At 36.0% G+C, this 16,584-nt stretch overlaps 1 protein-coding gene across 4 annotated transcripts in view; it reads right to left on the bottom strand.

Moving 5' to 3' along the window:
* BIRC6 (baculoviral IAP repeat containing 6) overlaps positions 1-16,584 on the bottom strand; it is a 171,078-nt gene that overhangs the window by 123,198 nt on the left and 31,296 nt on the right. For all 4 annotated transcript variants that reach the window (XM_014876424.2, XM_014876465.2, XM_014876433.2 and 1 more), the window contains exons 11-17: positions 13,497-13,646; positions 10,071-10,296; positions 5,523-5,683; positions 2,567-2,698; positions 1,186-1,317; positions 762-940; positions 159-289 (exon numbers count right to left, since the gene is read on the bottom strand). In XM_014876424.2, coding sequence (XP_014731910.2) covers positions 159-289; positions 762-940; positions 1,186-1,317; positions 2,567-2,698; positions 5,523-5,683; positions 10,071-10,296; positions 13,497-13,646 — 1,111 coding nt within the window. The remainder of the gene's footprint in view (positions 1-158; positions 290-761; positions 941-1,185; positions 1,318-2,566; positions 2,699-5,522; positions 5,684-10,070; positions 10,297-13,496; positions 13,647-16,584) is intronic.

The following is a 16,584-nucleotide window of genomic DNA, read 5'->3' as shown; positions in this document are numbered from 1 at the left end:
AGTGCCCTCTTATTTGCAATTTATAGGATTTTCACATAAAACAAGCTTATGAAATGACAACTTGAAACACTGTCCTGACCTATTTCAAGAACTAAGTTTTTTATGAGGAGTGTAACTAAAGTTTAGTATTTCTTCAGAATTAAAAAACACCTACTAACCTTTCCTTTGAAATTGAAGTTTTTTTAAATCTTCGAATTGTTACAGAGACTTCTTGAAGTAAGTCACAGCCTCGCAGATTATCTGATTTTCTTGAAGAAGTAGTGGCTTCAATTTTGCTAGATGGCTTTTCCTTTTATTTTTGGAAAAAATAACATTCATAAATCACACTGGTTCTGATTTCATTTATACCTTGTTCAGTGAAAGGCAAGCAGTTTGCTAAAATCTATCAGTTTGAGCATTGTACCAAAATAAGCTACTTTTATTCACTAATTGCTTTAATATAGAACAAGACACACGCACATACACATCTTCACAGAAGGATAAGACCTATCAGTGACTGAAAACACTCAAGGAAACAGAAGTTTCAAAAACAAGTGTTCAGAATGTGCAAGTGGCAGAACAGACCTTTTCAATTAAATCTGCACAAAAGAAACAACTTAGAAATGTTGAACTCTAATTCTTGAAGGTGTCAATACAGTGTCACCTCTTTAGAAAGTAGTTTTTAATGGATCTTAATTCTGCTAACAGCTGTTTCGTTTTCAGACGACATGAACATACCAAGTCTATAACCAACATACAGATCTTCCTTGGCTATTCATTACCTTGCCTGCTGCAACTTTTGCCAACAATGAAGCAAGTGAATGGCCCTTGTTCGTCTGAGGTTTTAGAGGAGGTATTCTAACCACTGGTCTAATGCCACCATTGCAGATTTCTTCTGTTCCTCTGTCATTCACTGCTTTGACATGAATTAAAAATGAACGATACTTGCCACCAGCCATGCCTAAATGCAGAGAAGAAAAAGGGGGAGAATTTGCAGTTTAAACAGATTGCAAGTTGTAAACAGAACAGATCAACCATGTTAATTACTGTAGTTTCTCATCCGTTTGAAACAGCAACTCACTATGGTGTTATACAGCAAAATTTGTCAATGTAAACATAAATAACAAGCTTATGTCTGACTAGAGAAGTATGAGATCCAATTCAGCCACACAGGCTTCATGCAAATAGCATAATAAACTGGTTTACCTTTAACAAGCTTTGGACTTGTTAATGTCAACATTCCAGCATGTCCTGATAGATCAAGTCCAGTAGCCAGCCATACTGGACCACAAAGTATATCTTCCTTGTGCTCCTCCAGAAATGGACACAATCTAAGACCTTACAAAAACATGAGTAATATGGAGCTGAATTAGCCATAATCAAGTCACAAAATCTGATCACTTGCATGGATTAAAAATGCACCATGTCAAACTCTGATCACTAAATACATGTAACTTTATATAAAGAAGGATTTGAAGCTCACTTTTAGATATTTTCTAGTGAAATCAACTAAGATAAATGACAGCTTTAAAACAATTTTCAATTGCATTAGATGGATTAATATATATGTTGACTGGCTTATAAAAGCCACAAAATACACAACTGATGAAATAAAGAACCAATAGATACAGAGCCACAATCCTTACTGGGTCATTACTGAAGCAGGACAACAATGTTTAAAAAGAAAACAAAACTAATAATAAATTTAAAACGAGGATGGCTTTGTTTCTTCTGTAGGATATACAAATTATTGAAATTGTCTTCACTCATCTGCTGCTTCTTTCTCAGTGTGAAACACCTCCTTTCAGCACTTTTATCACTCATTTGATCCTTCCCCTTTATCCTTTGTAACCCCTCCTCTCTTGGAGTCAATGAATCACAGAACAGTTTGGGTTGGAAAGGACCTTGACAGTCATGCTCTAGATAAGCCTGATTCCATGAGAGAAAAGAAGGTGTAAAGTAAGACTGTTGAAAGGACCAAGAAAAAGAACCATTGCTCTAGAACTGAGTCACTCCAACTGTCAAATTTTAGTCTTCATCTCTCCTCACTCAGACCCACTCACTGCCTTTCACAGTCTAAGACATTTGGTGGAAGAGTGCTAGTTAACAAAAAAGTTACAAAAACAGGCACAGTCAGTGTGATGTGCCCTAGTTATGAATTCTTTACGTTCTGTTCCATATTTATTTCGTTTACTGCAGCAATCTCTACAAAAGCCAGGTATGCAAAGAAAAATTATATTAAAAGTAGCCAAAGAAACAAAGTAAAATACTGCTGAAACAAGCTAGCAATTTAAGTTAGAAAGGTGCCATATCAATCTACTTGATTTTTAAATTCAAATAAACATTAATTTGCTTGTAAGCACCAAACCTCTCCAGTAGTTCAGAACATTTATGGTGTGGTTTATGTTAAACTTTCAACTCATACAGCAAACAGACCAGAAAGAAAAATAACTCTGAAGATGGCTGAGTAATTAGTCTATTTTAATGTCTGAGAAATTTTTGCAGAGGCATTCAAATTTATCATTAAAAGAAGAAAAAAAGCAAGGTCTTATTCTAACTGAAGTATAACAAGATCACTAAAACTTACATTGTGGTTCTTCTACATCCATATACTGCATTTCTTCACCGAATTCCACCAGTCCTGGTTTTCCATTTCTCTCCACTTCAATATTATGAGCTGGAGATAAAGGAAATGTGATCTGTCTATCTACTGCTGCTTCTGTAAATAAAATATTAGCATGATTTCAAACACTGTTCAAGGCCTGGGAAAAACAGAAGTGGCAGTTTTCATAGCAAAATTATCAACTTTCTGCCCACAGCAATATTTCTAATACAAACTCACAAGTATACAAAGATATGTTTTTCATGTGGATTGAAGCTGGAGCAAAAAGTTTTAAAAACAGTATTTCTGAATGACCTGTAGAGAGCCTGTTTTGTTTTAACACTCCCTGAATTCTTTTCCCCTAGTAATCAACTGCAGATTACTCCTAAGCAATTAGATTCCAGTACTGAAAGTTTGATAATTTAAACTTAAAATAACTGGATTGGTCCTGCTGAACATCAAACGTTATTTTGGTAATACTTAAACACAGCCCTTTTTCCAATTAAATGGATCACATGAATTATAGATGAAGAGGACATGCAAGCAAATTAACAAGAAGCATATACAGTGAATTAACTGCCAGACCAAAACCGTTAGTTCCCAATCGGAAGAATTATGCCTCTGGCCTTCCCATTATTACACACTACATATTTAACTGTTTCCAGGGCTCCTGTCATACAAAAAAAATGACTGAATAAACTCTGCCCTGCACATCTTCTCTACATCTCATTATCTTAAAATTTTACTTCCTTTCTCTCCCCATGGAAGGAGAGAAGTTGGGGGGGGAGTTAACTGAATTTCAGTCTGAGGTTTTTATACATTTCTAAGAGCCATAAAAAAATGTTGAATATTACTTCTCACTAGAATTGGAACATTTTGGTTAAGATCTATCACAGATATAAATTGCCTAGCTTTGTCTTCCCTTATAATGAAATCATTAGTGTCCTATTATTTTATTCATAGTGCATAGAAAAAAGGCAAATGTCACTGAAGTCCTTTTCCAAACGTCAAGAAATTGAAAAAGGGAAGGAAACAACTGCAATGCAGCTACACTTGGAGAAGATGTTGGTTAGTTGTGGATCTCCAATCCTATTGAATAAAAAAGAGAAAGGACTTTTCCAAGGCTGCCTTGCAGGTGTTCTCACATTCCCCAGTCCCTTCCAGACTGCGTGACCCCCAAATTTGATGCCTTTTCTACCTTGTGACAGAAAAAAAGCAAATTTCAGTATATTGCATGTAAGGAAGTGAAATGTCATTTTCTGGAAGAGCTCTGTCATGTCTTCTGATCAATATGCTCTGCTGAAAAGCATTCACAGAGAGCTCTGGCAATTTAGTTCACAGCTAAATCAAATGTCTCTAAGGAATTACCAACTCATGGAACTGTTTGCTCAGAAGTGTTTAAAACTGAAGCATCAAGGAAAAGAACTTAGCTTTCCTTCTATTGTTTTGTTCCATAGGTGAAGATTTTTAGATTAATTCTGACATCCAGATCTGCAAATGGACTGAAATCATGCTGAAAACAAAGGAGGTTCCATTCAGGAGAGAAACATGGACAATCTATTCTGTTTTTTTCTTTGATAGAACAAATTTCTTCTCCGTGTTAAAATTAAAGTTTTACAGCAAGGACTTAAAAAATGAAGAAACTGAAAGAACACCTGTTGACTGCTGTCCTGAAGTAACAGCTAGCACTTCTGTTAAATCTAAACCATCCTGAACTCTAAAAGAATAGGCTTTTCTCAAACAGTATTACTATACTGGAGTATTTTGTTCTTGGATAACAGCCAGCTTATAGTATTTAAGGGAGCATCTCCAGCACACATTTTTTGTTGTTCAACACTGGGGGATGCTACAGAGTGAAGTTTTATGAAAGCATGTTAACGATCTTTGAAATTCCCATATTTCTTTTTGAAATTTACAGCTGTTACTCTTGTGTTTAAGTGGGATGGGTGTTACTTAGCAATTTTAAAAAAATAGGAAAAGGGGGAAAAAAAAAGGCTTTTATGATCATGCTTGCTGTTCTCCTCAACACATTTTATATCCAGCAAGCAATTTAATAGTATCTGACAGCAAGATTTCTCTGAAAAGAGAAATCAGTTCCCAGAAGCTTTTGAAAAAGAGGTGGCCAGATAAAGATAAGTAATTAATGCCTCAATAAAAGGAGGTGCAGCATGTAATACCTTCCACTCCTAGCAGACAAGGCAGCAGGACATGAAATGAATGCTCTCACCACAGGAAAATCCCAACGGAGGCACTTCCACATCAAAGAACTGACTTTTCAATTTATGCTACCCCCTCACAGGTTCCCTGAGAGCTAGTAAGATGCAGAGTCCAGTTAGGAGTCTTCCCAAGGCAAGAGCATTCCTAACTTTGGTCTACTCTGTCAAAGCTGCAAGGAATGAAAAGTGAAATCATACTGTAGCTTTCACATAGCTTAGTTAATGAGACAAATGATGAGAGAATTCCCAAGGAAGCCATGGAATTTTTTACTTCCATCATGAAACACCTTGCTATTTTTTCACTGGAAATCATCTCCTTCTGTGACTTGGAATAATTAAGTGTATTTTTTTTTTACTCTGTCCAGACATTAAAAGAGTACTATTTGTTTAATCAGTCAATCTCTAGGATGATTTACAACTGATAACTTATTTTTAATGACTGCAGGATTCACACAGTACAAAATTGTAATTGAGTTCAGTCTTTTTGAGCTATGTACTTTTATTTTTATAAATGTCAAGATTTAGAAACTGTTTACCCAGTTCGTCTCCCCAGTTCACATTCAAACATAACAATTGAAAAGAGCCCATGATATTGAGAAACAGAATAAATCAGTAAAAGTAAAATACTTACACAATTACAAGTAATTTTTCTGATATACATCACAGAGAATAATGATTTTGAGAAAAGAAATAATGCTTTGAAAGACATCCTAGTTTTTTCTTACCATTGACTTTCCCTAAGCCTGGAGCTTTATTTTTCAGTAAAGTCACTTGAATCTGAGGAATGTTTGTGATGTTCGAATTCAAAACAAATTTGAAGTCCACATGTCCAACCATACAGGCTTTTGGTAGAACCAGTTCAAAGACATGCTCATCCCAGCTGTTGCTGTCAGAAAAAAAAGAAGACAATGATCCAGTGTACAGAGAAAATTCCAGTCACGCAGGCAGCATCACACAGTCCATCCTGCATCTATGCACACTCTCTTTAACAAGAAGAAAAACTTATTTTGTGTTAGTTGACATCCACATGATTTTTTGAAGTACAAGTCTTTCAAACTTTAAAGCTTTCAACCTTACAAGATAACCACATGAATTTTGTGAAGATGATGTTAAAATGCCAATTTTTTTTATGACAGGGAGAAGCAATGTTCACATAAAAGCCTAAGTGGAAAGATTCCCCATTACCTTTATTGCAGTACAGTTTTCATATTACTGCAAATACCGGTTACTTGCTTCCATGAAAAAAGGTACAACAACGAAAAACCAAAACACAACAATAAAAGAAGACCTATCAATTAGTGAAGTGCATGATATCATGATCAGAAGTGCCTACTTTGTAATCTCTTTTTTAAGTTGCCCTTATCCGTTGTTTAACACTTACCAACGTCACTTTCTAGGGTTACAAAATCAACATACAGGAGACTCAAAATACTATTTTCAATTTATTTTTAAAGCACATTTGCTAATTCATACAGGATGAAAAGTGTTTCTTACCAGATGCACGCTCAGAAGCCTGTGCTGTGCTAAAGGGTGCAGCTTTCTTTTATTAGGTCACATTTTTGTTTTGAAGACAAGTTTGGTTTACACTGAAAGCAAAAAACTTGAGACAAGTACCCCTCGATGATCCATTCCACAGTTTGATACACTGGGGTTTGCAAAAAAAAGTTCAAACCGAAGAGCAATGAAAATAAAACTAATTATGTGTCAATTGTCCTGTTTGTGTACATTTTTAAACTAATTGAACTTCTTGATCTCCTTAACTGAGCAGAAAATAATTTTTTAAAATGTAATAACTTTGATAAACTTACTTAGTTGTATAAATGAGAACACTAAGAAACTGAGTATGCTACTATAAATATTTTTGAGACATCTAACACCTAATTCACAAATAGGAATTTTAACTTCAATAGCATGCTATACATTGAGTATTGTGCAGAAAATAATTTTCAAATAGATGCATTTATTTCCTTACAGTAAATTTATTTGTATTTATTTGCTTTATTATTTGAGGCAAATGTATTTATTTCTTTAGAGTAATATCCCTGACAGCCAGATCTCCTTCAAGCACATGTAATACAACTTAACAGAGACTTCAGGTACAAGCAATGAAATGGCACATCAGCTTTCCCGAGCAAGCAGCGTAGAAAAGCAGAGATTTTGGGAGGAAAGATGAACAGAAGCGAAAAATGGATAGAAGAGAATTTGTGGTTATGATTCAAGAAGTACCAGTGAAGAATTTTCAGCCAACTGTACAAAGAACATAAGTAAATAAAATATAATGAAAATTTATCCCACTGCCCTAGGGGAAAAACCCTAAAACCTCTGTTAGCAACTGCAACACTAAATATTTAGAATCACTCATGCCTTTCCTCTAGCTTGGAGAACACGTAATGCAGTGCCAAACAGAGAGAGGTTTGGGGGTGGTTTTTCACATCATGCAAAGCATGGACCAAGTAAGACACTCAAAGGAATCAAACTTCTGAAATACAATGTAATATTCTTCTCATCCAGTTTTAGCTAAAAGTTTGATTAAGTTAAAAAATCTGGTACAAACCCAGAAATTAATAATAAACCACTTTGTCTGCACCAGTCTTTTGTAGTCTATGTATTTCATACAATGCACATAGCCATAGTGAATTACAACAGTTATTTGTCTACCCCAGAAATCTATTTTTGACAGAATTGAGCAGCAGATGTTCAATAGATATGTATGGAATAAAGAATCTCTATGAAGGTCTCACAGTAATCCAGTAGTTAAGGAATCTTCTTATACCTCTGGCAATAAACTTAACAATCTAACTGTGATTAGCTAAAAGACTCCCCTTTAAAGTTTTCTTTTAATAGTCTGCTTTAAGTACATCCTTTATTCATGTGCAAAGTTTCAAAGAAGCACAAAAAATTACTTCCTTATTGTTTTCTCATATCTTAGCATATCTATCCTAAATATCACTTCTCTGATCATCTAATGCAAAGTCTTTTAGAAACTCTTCTCCCTTTGAAACCCTTCTAATTCTGTAGTATCTTTCTAAAGAAGACCATACAATCCATACTATGCTCTAAGCACCAATATACCATCATTCTCAACTACAAGACATTTTCCAACACACTTATTCATTCCTTTTCTGGAACATCTTACTGTCTGATCTTGCATTGCAACTGAACTTTGAACTGCACAGCTATTTCCAGAGGTTCAACACTGGAAAGAACATCAGTATCTAGCTCTTCCTTCTTTCATATATTTTCAAATATGTCTCTGTAAAATGAGTACATCCTACATACATTTGAGATAAAGCCAGGAAACTCAGATGTCACTGTTTTATCCATGCATATTAGGAAATGTACCTCTCTTTTAAAAGAATCAACCTCATTTAACATTTTAGTTACACTGTACCTGAGGGGACAATATTGGTATTTAGATAATTCCCAAGGTAAACCAGATTCTGTTGTTCTGTTTTCTTTGTTGAACAGTCTTTTTAAAATAACAACAAAGTAGGACTGTATCATAATGCCATTTTCTAAAATACAGGATTATCTCTTTCTATTTGAGAAACAGAAGAATTACCATAGCAAATTGCATTACTCATCCATCTAACACTGTAATCCCACATCATGATAGGTATCAGTATGAGGCACTCAAAAAGGAGATAAAAGGAACCTCATATTAACGAACAAAAAATAATCCAGAAATCAAAAAGTTTCTTCCCAGATAACTTCTAATTGAGAGCTAACATAGCTTTCAATCTTAAGATTTTACCCTAAGAACAAAGGGACTGTAATTTAATAATTTTCATCATGAGTCACATAGTAGCTGTCAAAGATTTCCAGTACTAAACTAAAACTTCTAACTTTTCCTCTTTACAACCCTGTTTTATTTAGCAGCAGGCATAATTCTTTTCCTCTAATGAAACAATATTCATAAGCTGATTTTCCATTTATCCCCTTCCAGTTAACAGCTGTTACTTTCACTGCTTGCTTCCTTGTAACTTCATATTGATAGCTTTTTTGCTTTTCAACTGTTGCTGAACACATTTGGAAAATCAATACATTTTTAACTAGAAGTTATTTTGCAAGGAACCACCTCCCTTCCACTTGCTACATAAAGAATATTTATTTGACTTACACAGTGTAAAACTACAAGATAAATAAAGGCTTTAAAGTCTATAATGCATTACAAGTTTTCAACCGTAGCTTATGAACATTTACTTAAAGCAAGTGCAGCTCCTGTCATGTGTCAGCCCTGGAAATGGCTGCATCTGTTTTGTGTTTTCCCACCAGGAATGCTTCATTATCGCGTGCTGTCTTTCCGTTGTTTACATGACAATGTTTTTTTGTCTCACACATGACCTCTACCTTCCCTAGCACCCTTTGACCATTTCATTATTTTCACTCTATAGCTATTTCAAGTCTACATGACAATCCAAATGTTACACATCAGTAGAACAGATGTGTAGCAGTCTGACCCCAAAGATCCTGTAGTGTCTTATGCACGTCCTTTAATAAAACAAAAACACTCCTATCTATATTTTGTTTCTCCAAGCATTTTTCACAAAAAACTATGCAAAGCTACTTCAGGTAGGTTTTAAGCAGTCCTTCGAGGAGACTGCAGCACTGCTGTAGTCATATTTAGGAGCCCAGAGGAATTCCAAGTTATCATGTCATGTTTACAAAACTAAGTCTGGCTACACATACCATGTTGGTGCAGTTCATTTCCATGAAAATACTGCCTAAACCTTATAGCACTTCTGGGGCTCTGGAGTGGCTTAAATGTCTCATATATAAAGATTTAACTTGAATAGACATAAAACCAGATTCTACCTTCATATTTTAAAGTAAATGACAATACGATTTCATTTAGGACAACTAATTAGTCACACTGGCACCCACAGTTTGCATTTTCTGATTAAATAATGTACTAAAAATGTGTATACCTAAGAAGGGTGAATCAGACTTTTACAGAAACTATCAAGAATATCTCTAATGCTGGCAAATGAACTTGTCTAATTCTGTAATGTAATGATCACATTTGCCAAATAAAAATCCACCAATTCAAAATCTGACTTTTCAATTCGTTTCAAGGTTCACTAAAATGCCTCTGGCAATCTCACCAACGCCTATAATGCAAACTGCCAAATGGGGATTATCATCTTTGGAAGCATGTTCTTAAACTTGTACACTAGTTAAAAACAACTAAATTGCATGAAATTTGTGGTTGTACAGCTACACCACCTAGTTAAGCAATGCACACAACTCCCCATGACTGCTCCCCTACGTACCTGTCTGTCTGCAGCTTCCAGGTGCGGGTGTGCTGAGCTGCATCCCCGTGGTGTTGCTGGTGCAGATGCTGAGGGTGCCGCCTTTGCTGCTGCTCCTGCTGCACTTCCACCCAACAGGGAGGGACAGTGGCTGAAAACCGTGGTGTCAAGGTCTCAAAACGAGTCAGTTCCACCAGGGATGTCAGTGTCTCAAGGGAGAATGGCTGGTCCACCAAAAGATCAACTCCTGAATAATTACAGTACATACATTCATTACTACATAGATATTTTTTCCAGAACATTCTCTTAAAAAGTAGTTCAAAATACATCAGAACTGCTATAGATAAAATGAACTACAAGACATATGAAGGTTTTCTAGTTTAAAAAGAATAATAATAAACTCCCTCCCCCTCCAAAAGCACCACCCTAAACAAACAACAACAAACACAACTATTAAAAAAACCCAACACAAGCAACCAAACATCCCAGCCTTGAAACCTGTATCCTTTGAAGGCAGTTTACTTGGAATAAATTTTCTAAATAGTGAGAGCTCTGAGCATGGTGTCTGGGATTCAGCCAGAGGCATCAGGAATAAGTAATTAGTCAGCTATACTTTGAAGATGTAAAGCTAATTAACTATTTTTTTAATATCCCTACTGACTCAGATAAAAAAACCCCTAAATTTCATGAAAACAGACATAGAGAATTACTGTACATTTTTATCACTGTTTAAAACGTTACTTGGGCCCCTATTAATGATACAGACTTGTTTTATGGTGGATTACTAGAACATTGTGGAAGGTTCCCAATTTACTTTAAAAGAGGCATAAGTGAAAAACAAACATGCTTTATGTTAAGCACTTAAAAGACACTGGGCCTTGACAATTATTGTCTTCTTGTCTTTATATTTAGGCCTTGTACCAAGGAAACAAGGGTATTAATTGAAGTTTTCAATACTAAAATATCCCAGGAACCACAAAGGAACCAAAAATTGATCATCAGATTTTCTCAGACATACAAAGACCCCAACCAACCAACAAACTCCAAACCAAACCAAAGCAGACAAAATAACCCAAACCAAAACAACAAACCCCAAACAAAACCCAACCAACCAAAGAACCCCAAACAACCAAACTTGAGGGATAATAAGACATGTACAATGTGTATTTTCTAGTATTTCGAACATTTTCTCTTAAAAACGTGTTTTGAAGGAAAAGCTTTTACTTGTAAAGAAATCATGGTTTTCAAAAGGAGAAAGTCTGCTACCTGATTACTACTGTCACCATTTGGGGTGAGGAGATAATAATACACCAACACAAACACCATCCTCACTGTGAAGCCTGAACCTAGAGAGTATCTTGAAAAACAATCCAGGTTGACTTTGAGGTGAGATTCTTGGACAGGTAATGCATTCACTCTCATTGCAACTATAATAATTTCTACTTTTCAATCTCAGAGGCAGGAAAATGCCAAAGAAATTAGAAATGCTTTAGAAATTGAATTTCAATAATACAGCAAAGACCTTCACTTTTTCACTGCCAAATGTGAACCTCATTAGCTGGATGACACTGCAATGAGAACTGAGATCATAGCTCAAACTGTACAACAAGCCTATCTTTGAGCAGACTGGATTTTTCTGCTTCATTCTCCTTCCTCCTCCAACAGAAACAAATCCAAATTCAGAGTATTCAGAGCAACCACATAAATGTAATCAACCCCTAAAACTGAAAAATGAAGGACTTAACTTTCCACTGCTGTCAAGTATACTTGGCTTCTTTTAAAAATTACAAAGCTTTTATTATATTCTAACGAAGTGTTATAACAAGACAAAGTTCTAACAGCAAACTTGAAAACAGGTTTTAAACTGGTTAGGAAAACTAATCTTCTTTTTTAATTCACTTTGAAAAAAGCATTATTTTAGATTACTTCACCACAAAAAAAAATCCCTGCTCCTTAAAAGGAAACAGTAATCTAAGATTACTATATGATTAACTTATTTTCTCTTAAAACAATAAAATTTAAAATGCATCCAAGTTGCAAATTCAGGCTAGAAAATAAAATGCAAGAAACCCATTCTAGAAAGCAAACAATGGAGAAAAATAAACACACAAACCCCACAATATAAAGGAACAATATATGAGTAGAAGCTTCTGCTTGTTGCAGGAGTTCATTTCCCCAAACAGAAACCCTTCTTGTGAGCTGTATCTCTGTCTGAAAAACATCCTAAGATAGAAGTGGAAGAAAACACTTTCTGTTTTTAAGTATGTAAGACCAAAAGAGAAGCAACACTGGTATTATAAGTCAAAGGCTGATCACAATTCACACAAGTACTGACAACCTCAATACTGAAGAGGTTTACAGGGGTAGCAATCATTCTCATTTATGCTAACAGTCCTGCATTATTGACTTGAGTATCCTCAAGAGTTCTGCAACCACCATTTGGTTTCAACAATTCCCACCCAGACCCTTCATTTCAGCACTGGGTTCTTATGATTATTAAGCTCCTCTCAGAGCTTTTAGTGACTCAGTTTGATGCCACAGCAAAATAGTACTCAGTGTATCTGATCATAACTGTACCTAACAACTCTTTGGAAACCATTACAGAACAAGATCAAGCAATACTACAATGTCTAATTATATGACTACTTAAAGGAGGACCTACAGCTTGTGGACAACTTAAAGATACTTTGAAGCCTATACATAAATACAACAATTTCTTATTCCACTAAGTCATATTCAAGGCCATACTAAAGGCTGGATGGGAACAAGATTAAAAAAAGGAAAAAAAATTCCCTTTATAGTACTGGCAGAATTTAAACAGTAATGATCATCTGACTCATCAGGACAGTCAGAGTTACCATTTGCTTGGTAATCACTTAACCCTGCTGATAAGCTACTATACAGGGAACACATCCATTGAAGCATATCCATGTCCTTGACATCTACATTCTTTTTTTCTTTATTTGCCATTAGCAAAAGAAGGGTGCAGAAGAAAGCCATAGACTTTTTTCCCCCCTCACATACATACAACAGTGTATTTTCTAGTGATCTTCAAACTTCAGGAATGGCTGAAGGAGAAATGCAGTCCTCAAAGCAACTGCTGTAATGCTGCTTACAAATAAACTTACAACAAAAAGCATCTCTTCCTTTTTTAGATTGACTCCTGGGGGTCACACAAATACAGTCTGCCATACTTAAAATCACACGTAAAGACTGGAAAAAGTCAAAGTGTTTTGTTTGTTTTTTTTAAATAAATCAGGAACTGCTGAAGTGTTATGCTTGTACACATCCAGTGACAGACATACAGCAACTATAGAACTCTAACTTAGGGCAACAAAAAATTATAAAGCAGCTATTAAATGCTATTAAGTAATTGCAAGTTGTGTTCAGATGCAACTTTCAAAAATGACAGAAGTATTTTGATACAGGTACACATGTGCAATTTACCTGTAATGCCTGGACTAGAAGGGTTGGATAAGGGCTTGGTGCCTTCTGATGACTGTTCTACACTTTTGGAAAGGGATCCATCTACAAGTATATCAGCTTCATCGATGTCATCGCAGGTCCCTCCAATCTGAAGGAAATGAAGTTCTCCACCTAAAATCATCACAGAATCACAGACAACAAAAGAAAAAAAGTTACAACAGGCATACAGTTAAATTCAACTCACAAGACGGGCTTGCACTTGAATTGCTATGCAATTATGACAGCGTTTATGCAGGACGTGAAATCAGGGAAATTGTACAGGAATTCTTATTTTGCTTTACTACTACTAATTGTTTTCAGGCTAAACGCAGAACAGAACTGCAGAAACATTGCAGTTGCAAATGGCATCAAAGGTAAAAACTATATGGGAGACAGATTTTAAAAGGCAATTAACAAAGGAAACCTCAATAAAACCCAAAAATCCTAACCATTATGACACTTCCCCTAATCCAAATTATGCTTATAATAGAAAATATTCTATCATGTCAAGTGAAGGCCTACACTACTTCATCTGTACAGAGTGCATAAACTTCCTTTTAAAATTCAATATCTGAAAACTGAAAATTAAACTATTTTCTCTGATTATCCTAACTAAGAAACTCCCCACATTATTTCATCAAACCTAGAATTAAAACACTGATCAGTGTTTGCCTGTCAACAGGCAAAAGAGCAAAGTCAAAATTTTCAATGGACATAATGTATTGATGGAAGTCTGAAATCATTCAAGGAGGTTGCCCATTATTCACCACTTCAGACACACATAGATCAATTCTATCATCTACAGAGAAGTCATAGAACCTAAGAGTGCCAAGATCATCATGTCCTACCATTAATGCATCACTACCAAATCCACCATTAAACCGTGTCCCTAAATGCCACATCTGCACATCTTTTAAATACCTCCAAGGACAGTGACTCCAGCACTGCCCTGAGCAGCCTGTTCCAATGTTTGGCAACTCTTTCAGTGAAAAGATTTTTCCTAATATCAAACCTCCCCTGGAGCAGCTTGAGGCCATTTCCTCTCATCCTGCCACTTGTTATTTTGGAGAAGAGGCCAACTCACACCTCACTCCAACCTTCTCTCAGGTAGCTGCCCAGAATGATGAGCTTATCCCTGAGCCTCCTTTTCTCCAGACTAATCAACCCCAGCTCCCTCAGCTGCTCCGATCCTCCTTCAACTTGTGCTCTAAGTCACTGAGAAGGAATGTTTAACTTTACATAATGCTGGGGGGTGGGGTGAGAAGAGCTGTTACCAGTTCCAAAAGTTATAAAAAGTTGAATCAGGAGGATTCAAATCAAGAGGCAAATCCAAGCATAGGCCCTATGTGATTTTTCTGAAAAATTGTCAGACTGACCTTCAGCATCTGACTAACATTATGACAAACCCTGCTATACAAAATATCCAGGTAATCTGAAACAAAGAAACTTGAGAATAAAAATGTAATAAAACCCCAAGATAAAAGCAGGTACGTGTCCTGTACTGTGAGGGGTGAGGAGAGTGAAACAGAGTGATAGAGAGGCACAGAGGGAACTCACAATGGATTTTCTGGGTTTTTTTTGAGATCTCACTAAGAAAGGCCTGACAACAAATGGCTTAATAAACTCACTCTTTTATGAACATAGAATAACAAATCACTCAAATGACCAAAATGATCAGACCAACTCTGTGGACAGGGTCAGTGCATTGTGCTGTGGGAAAATCCACCACAGGTCTGGGTAATGTGCAAAAGTGGTGTTCTTGGGATGGGAGATTCTCATTATCTTTATTTACCTTTTTATTCTATCTTCTCAAAACAGCTATTCCATTAAGCCATTTCTTGGTGGGTCTTTCCTAACTGAGATTCACTAAGCCTGTACCTCTCCTCTCTCACCCTCAAACCAGATATCCTTGGAGCAGAACAGAACATCCCAAGCAGACTTCAAAGAATGAAGGGGGAGAAAAATAGTTCTAGCAAATAACACTTATGAGTCTCCATTAAATTAAATTGTTCATAAATAAGCAATTTTCCTCAAACCTCAAACAGAATTAGAGACACATTAGAAAACACAGACCTTCACAGCTTCATTTGGTAATAAGTCAAACCCTAGTTTGTATATCACTTTGTTTACTGCTCACCAGCAAAAATGTCCTTACCATGTTTTCCATGCAAGAGAAGTCACAATCCCTGCATTCCTGAAAGATTCCAGCACTTTTCCAAGAAAAAGTCCGTGCTAAGCTTGAGATACCTCACTTCCTCTTATTTGTTTTTAAAAAGGTTCTGTAAAGAAGTTTACCATGAACTTCAGTTGTACAGTATTAGCCTCTGGTTATGCACACTTTTCCGAAATGCTGTAGTTGGCTGTGCCTCTGTATCACAAAGGAGGCATTTCTTCTCACAGAACATCCAAAGATGACTTTCTGATGATGCATGCTTCAGTATTTGTTTCAATGATATTGTAGTTCCAGTAGTCAAGTGCCAGTGAAAAAAATCTGCACAGAAGTCAATGCCACCTTTTTGGGTTTTTTTCGTTTTTTTTTGTGTTACTACTATTGTTTGCAGCACTGGGCTGAAAGAGTGACTAATTCTAACCAGGGAGCAAACATCTCAAGTAGCACTTTATCTGAAGGCTCCTGTGCTTACATCACCTTGACAGAAGCAATAAATATTTCTGTTGCACTATCAAGAAGATATGAAAGCTGACACTGACTTACTCAGTTACCATGAAAGAAACAAATTGGAAACTAGGATCATTATACGTCCTTCAAAAAACAGCTAATACAACCAAAACATCGTTAATTTAATTCTGAACTGTCTTTAAAACCTGCAATTTGCATGGATTCAAGAACCTGGTGGGCAATACAAACAGAGCGCAAAAATCATGAATTCATTCAAATAAATCACATGCTTCCTTCTGGCAAAACAGTTCCTGGTTCCAGGAAAGCAGCACTGGAACAAGCTAGAGAGCATGCTAGAGACTAAGGACACTGCAGTCAAAGTCAATCTGGTGAGATGTTCCTGGCACTCCAGAAGGAGTTTGGGAAGAGTGACATCGTCTTTAGCAAATCACA

Source organism: Sturnus vulgaris, chromosome 3 (genome assembly GCF_052056855.1).
Source record: "Sturnus vulgaris isolate bStuVul1 chromosome 3, bStuVul1.hap1, whole genome shotgun sequence".
Taxonomy (NCBI): Eukaryota; Metazoa; Chordata; class Aves; order Passeriformes; family Sturnidae; genus Sturnus; species Sturnus vulgaris.
The sequence above is the reverse complement of the archived record's forward strand: the minus strand, read 5'-3'. Positions and strand labels throughout refer to the sequence as shown.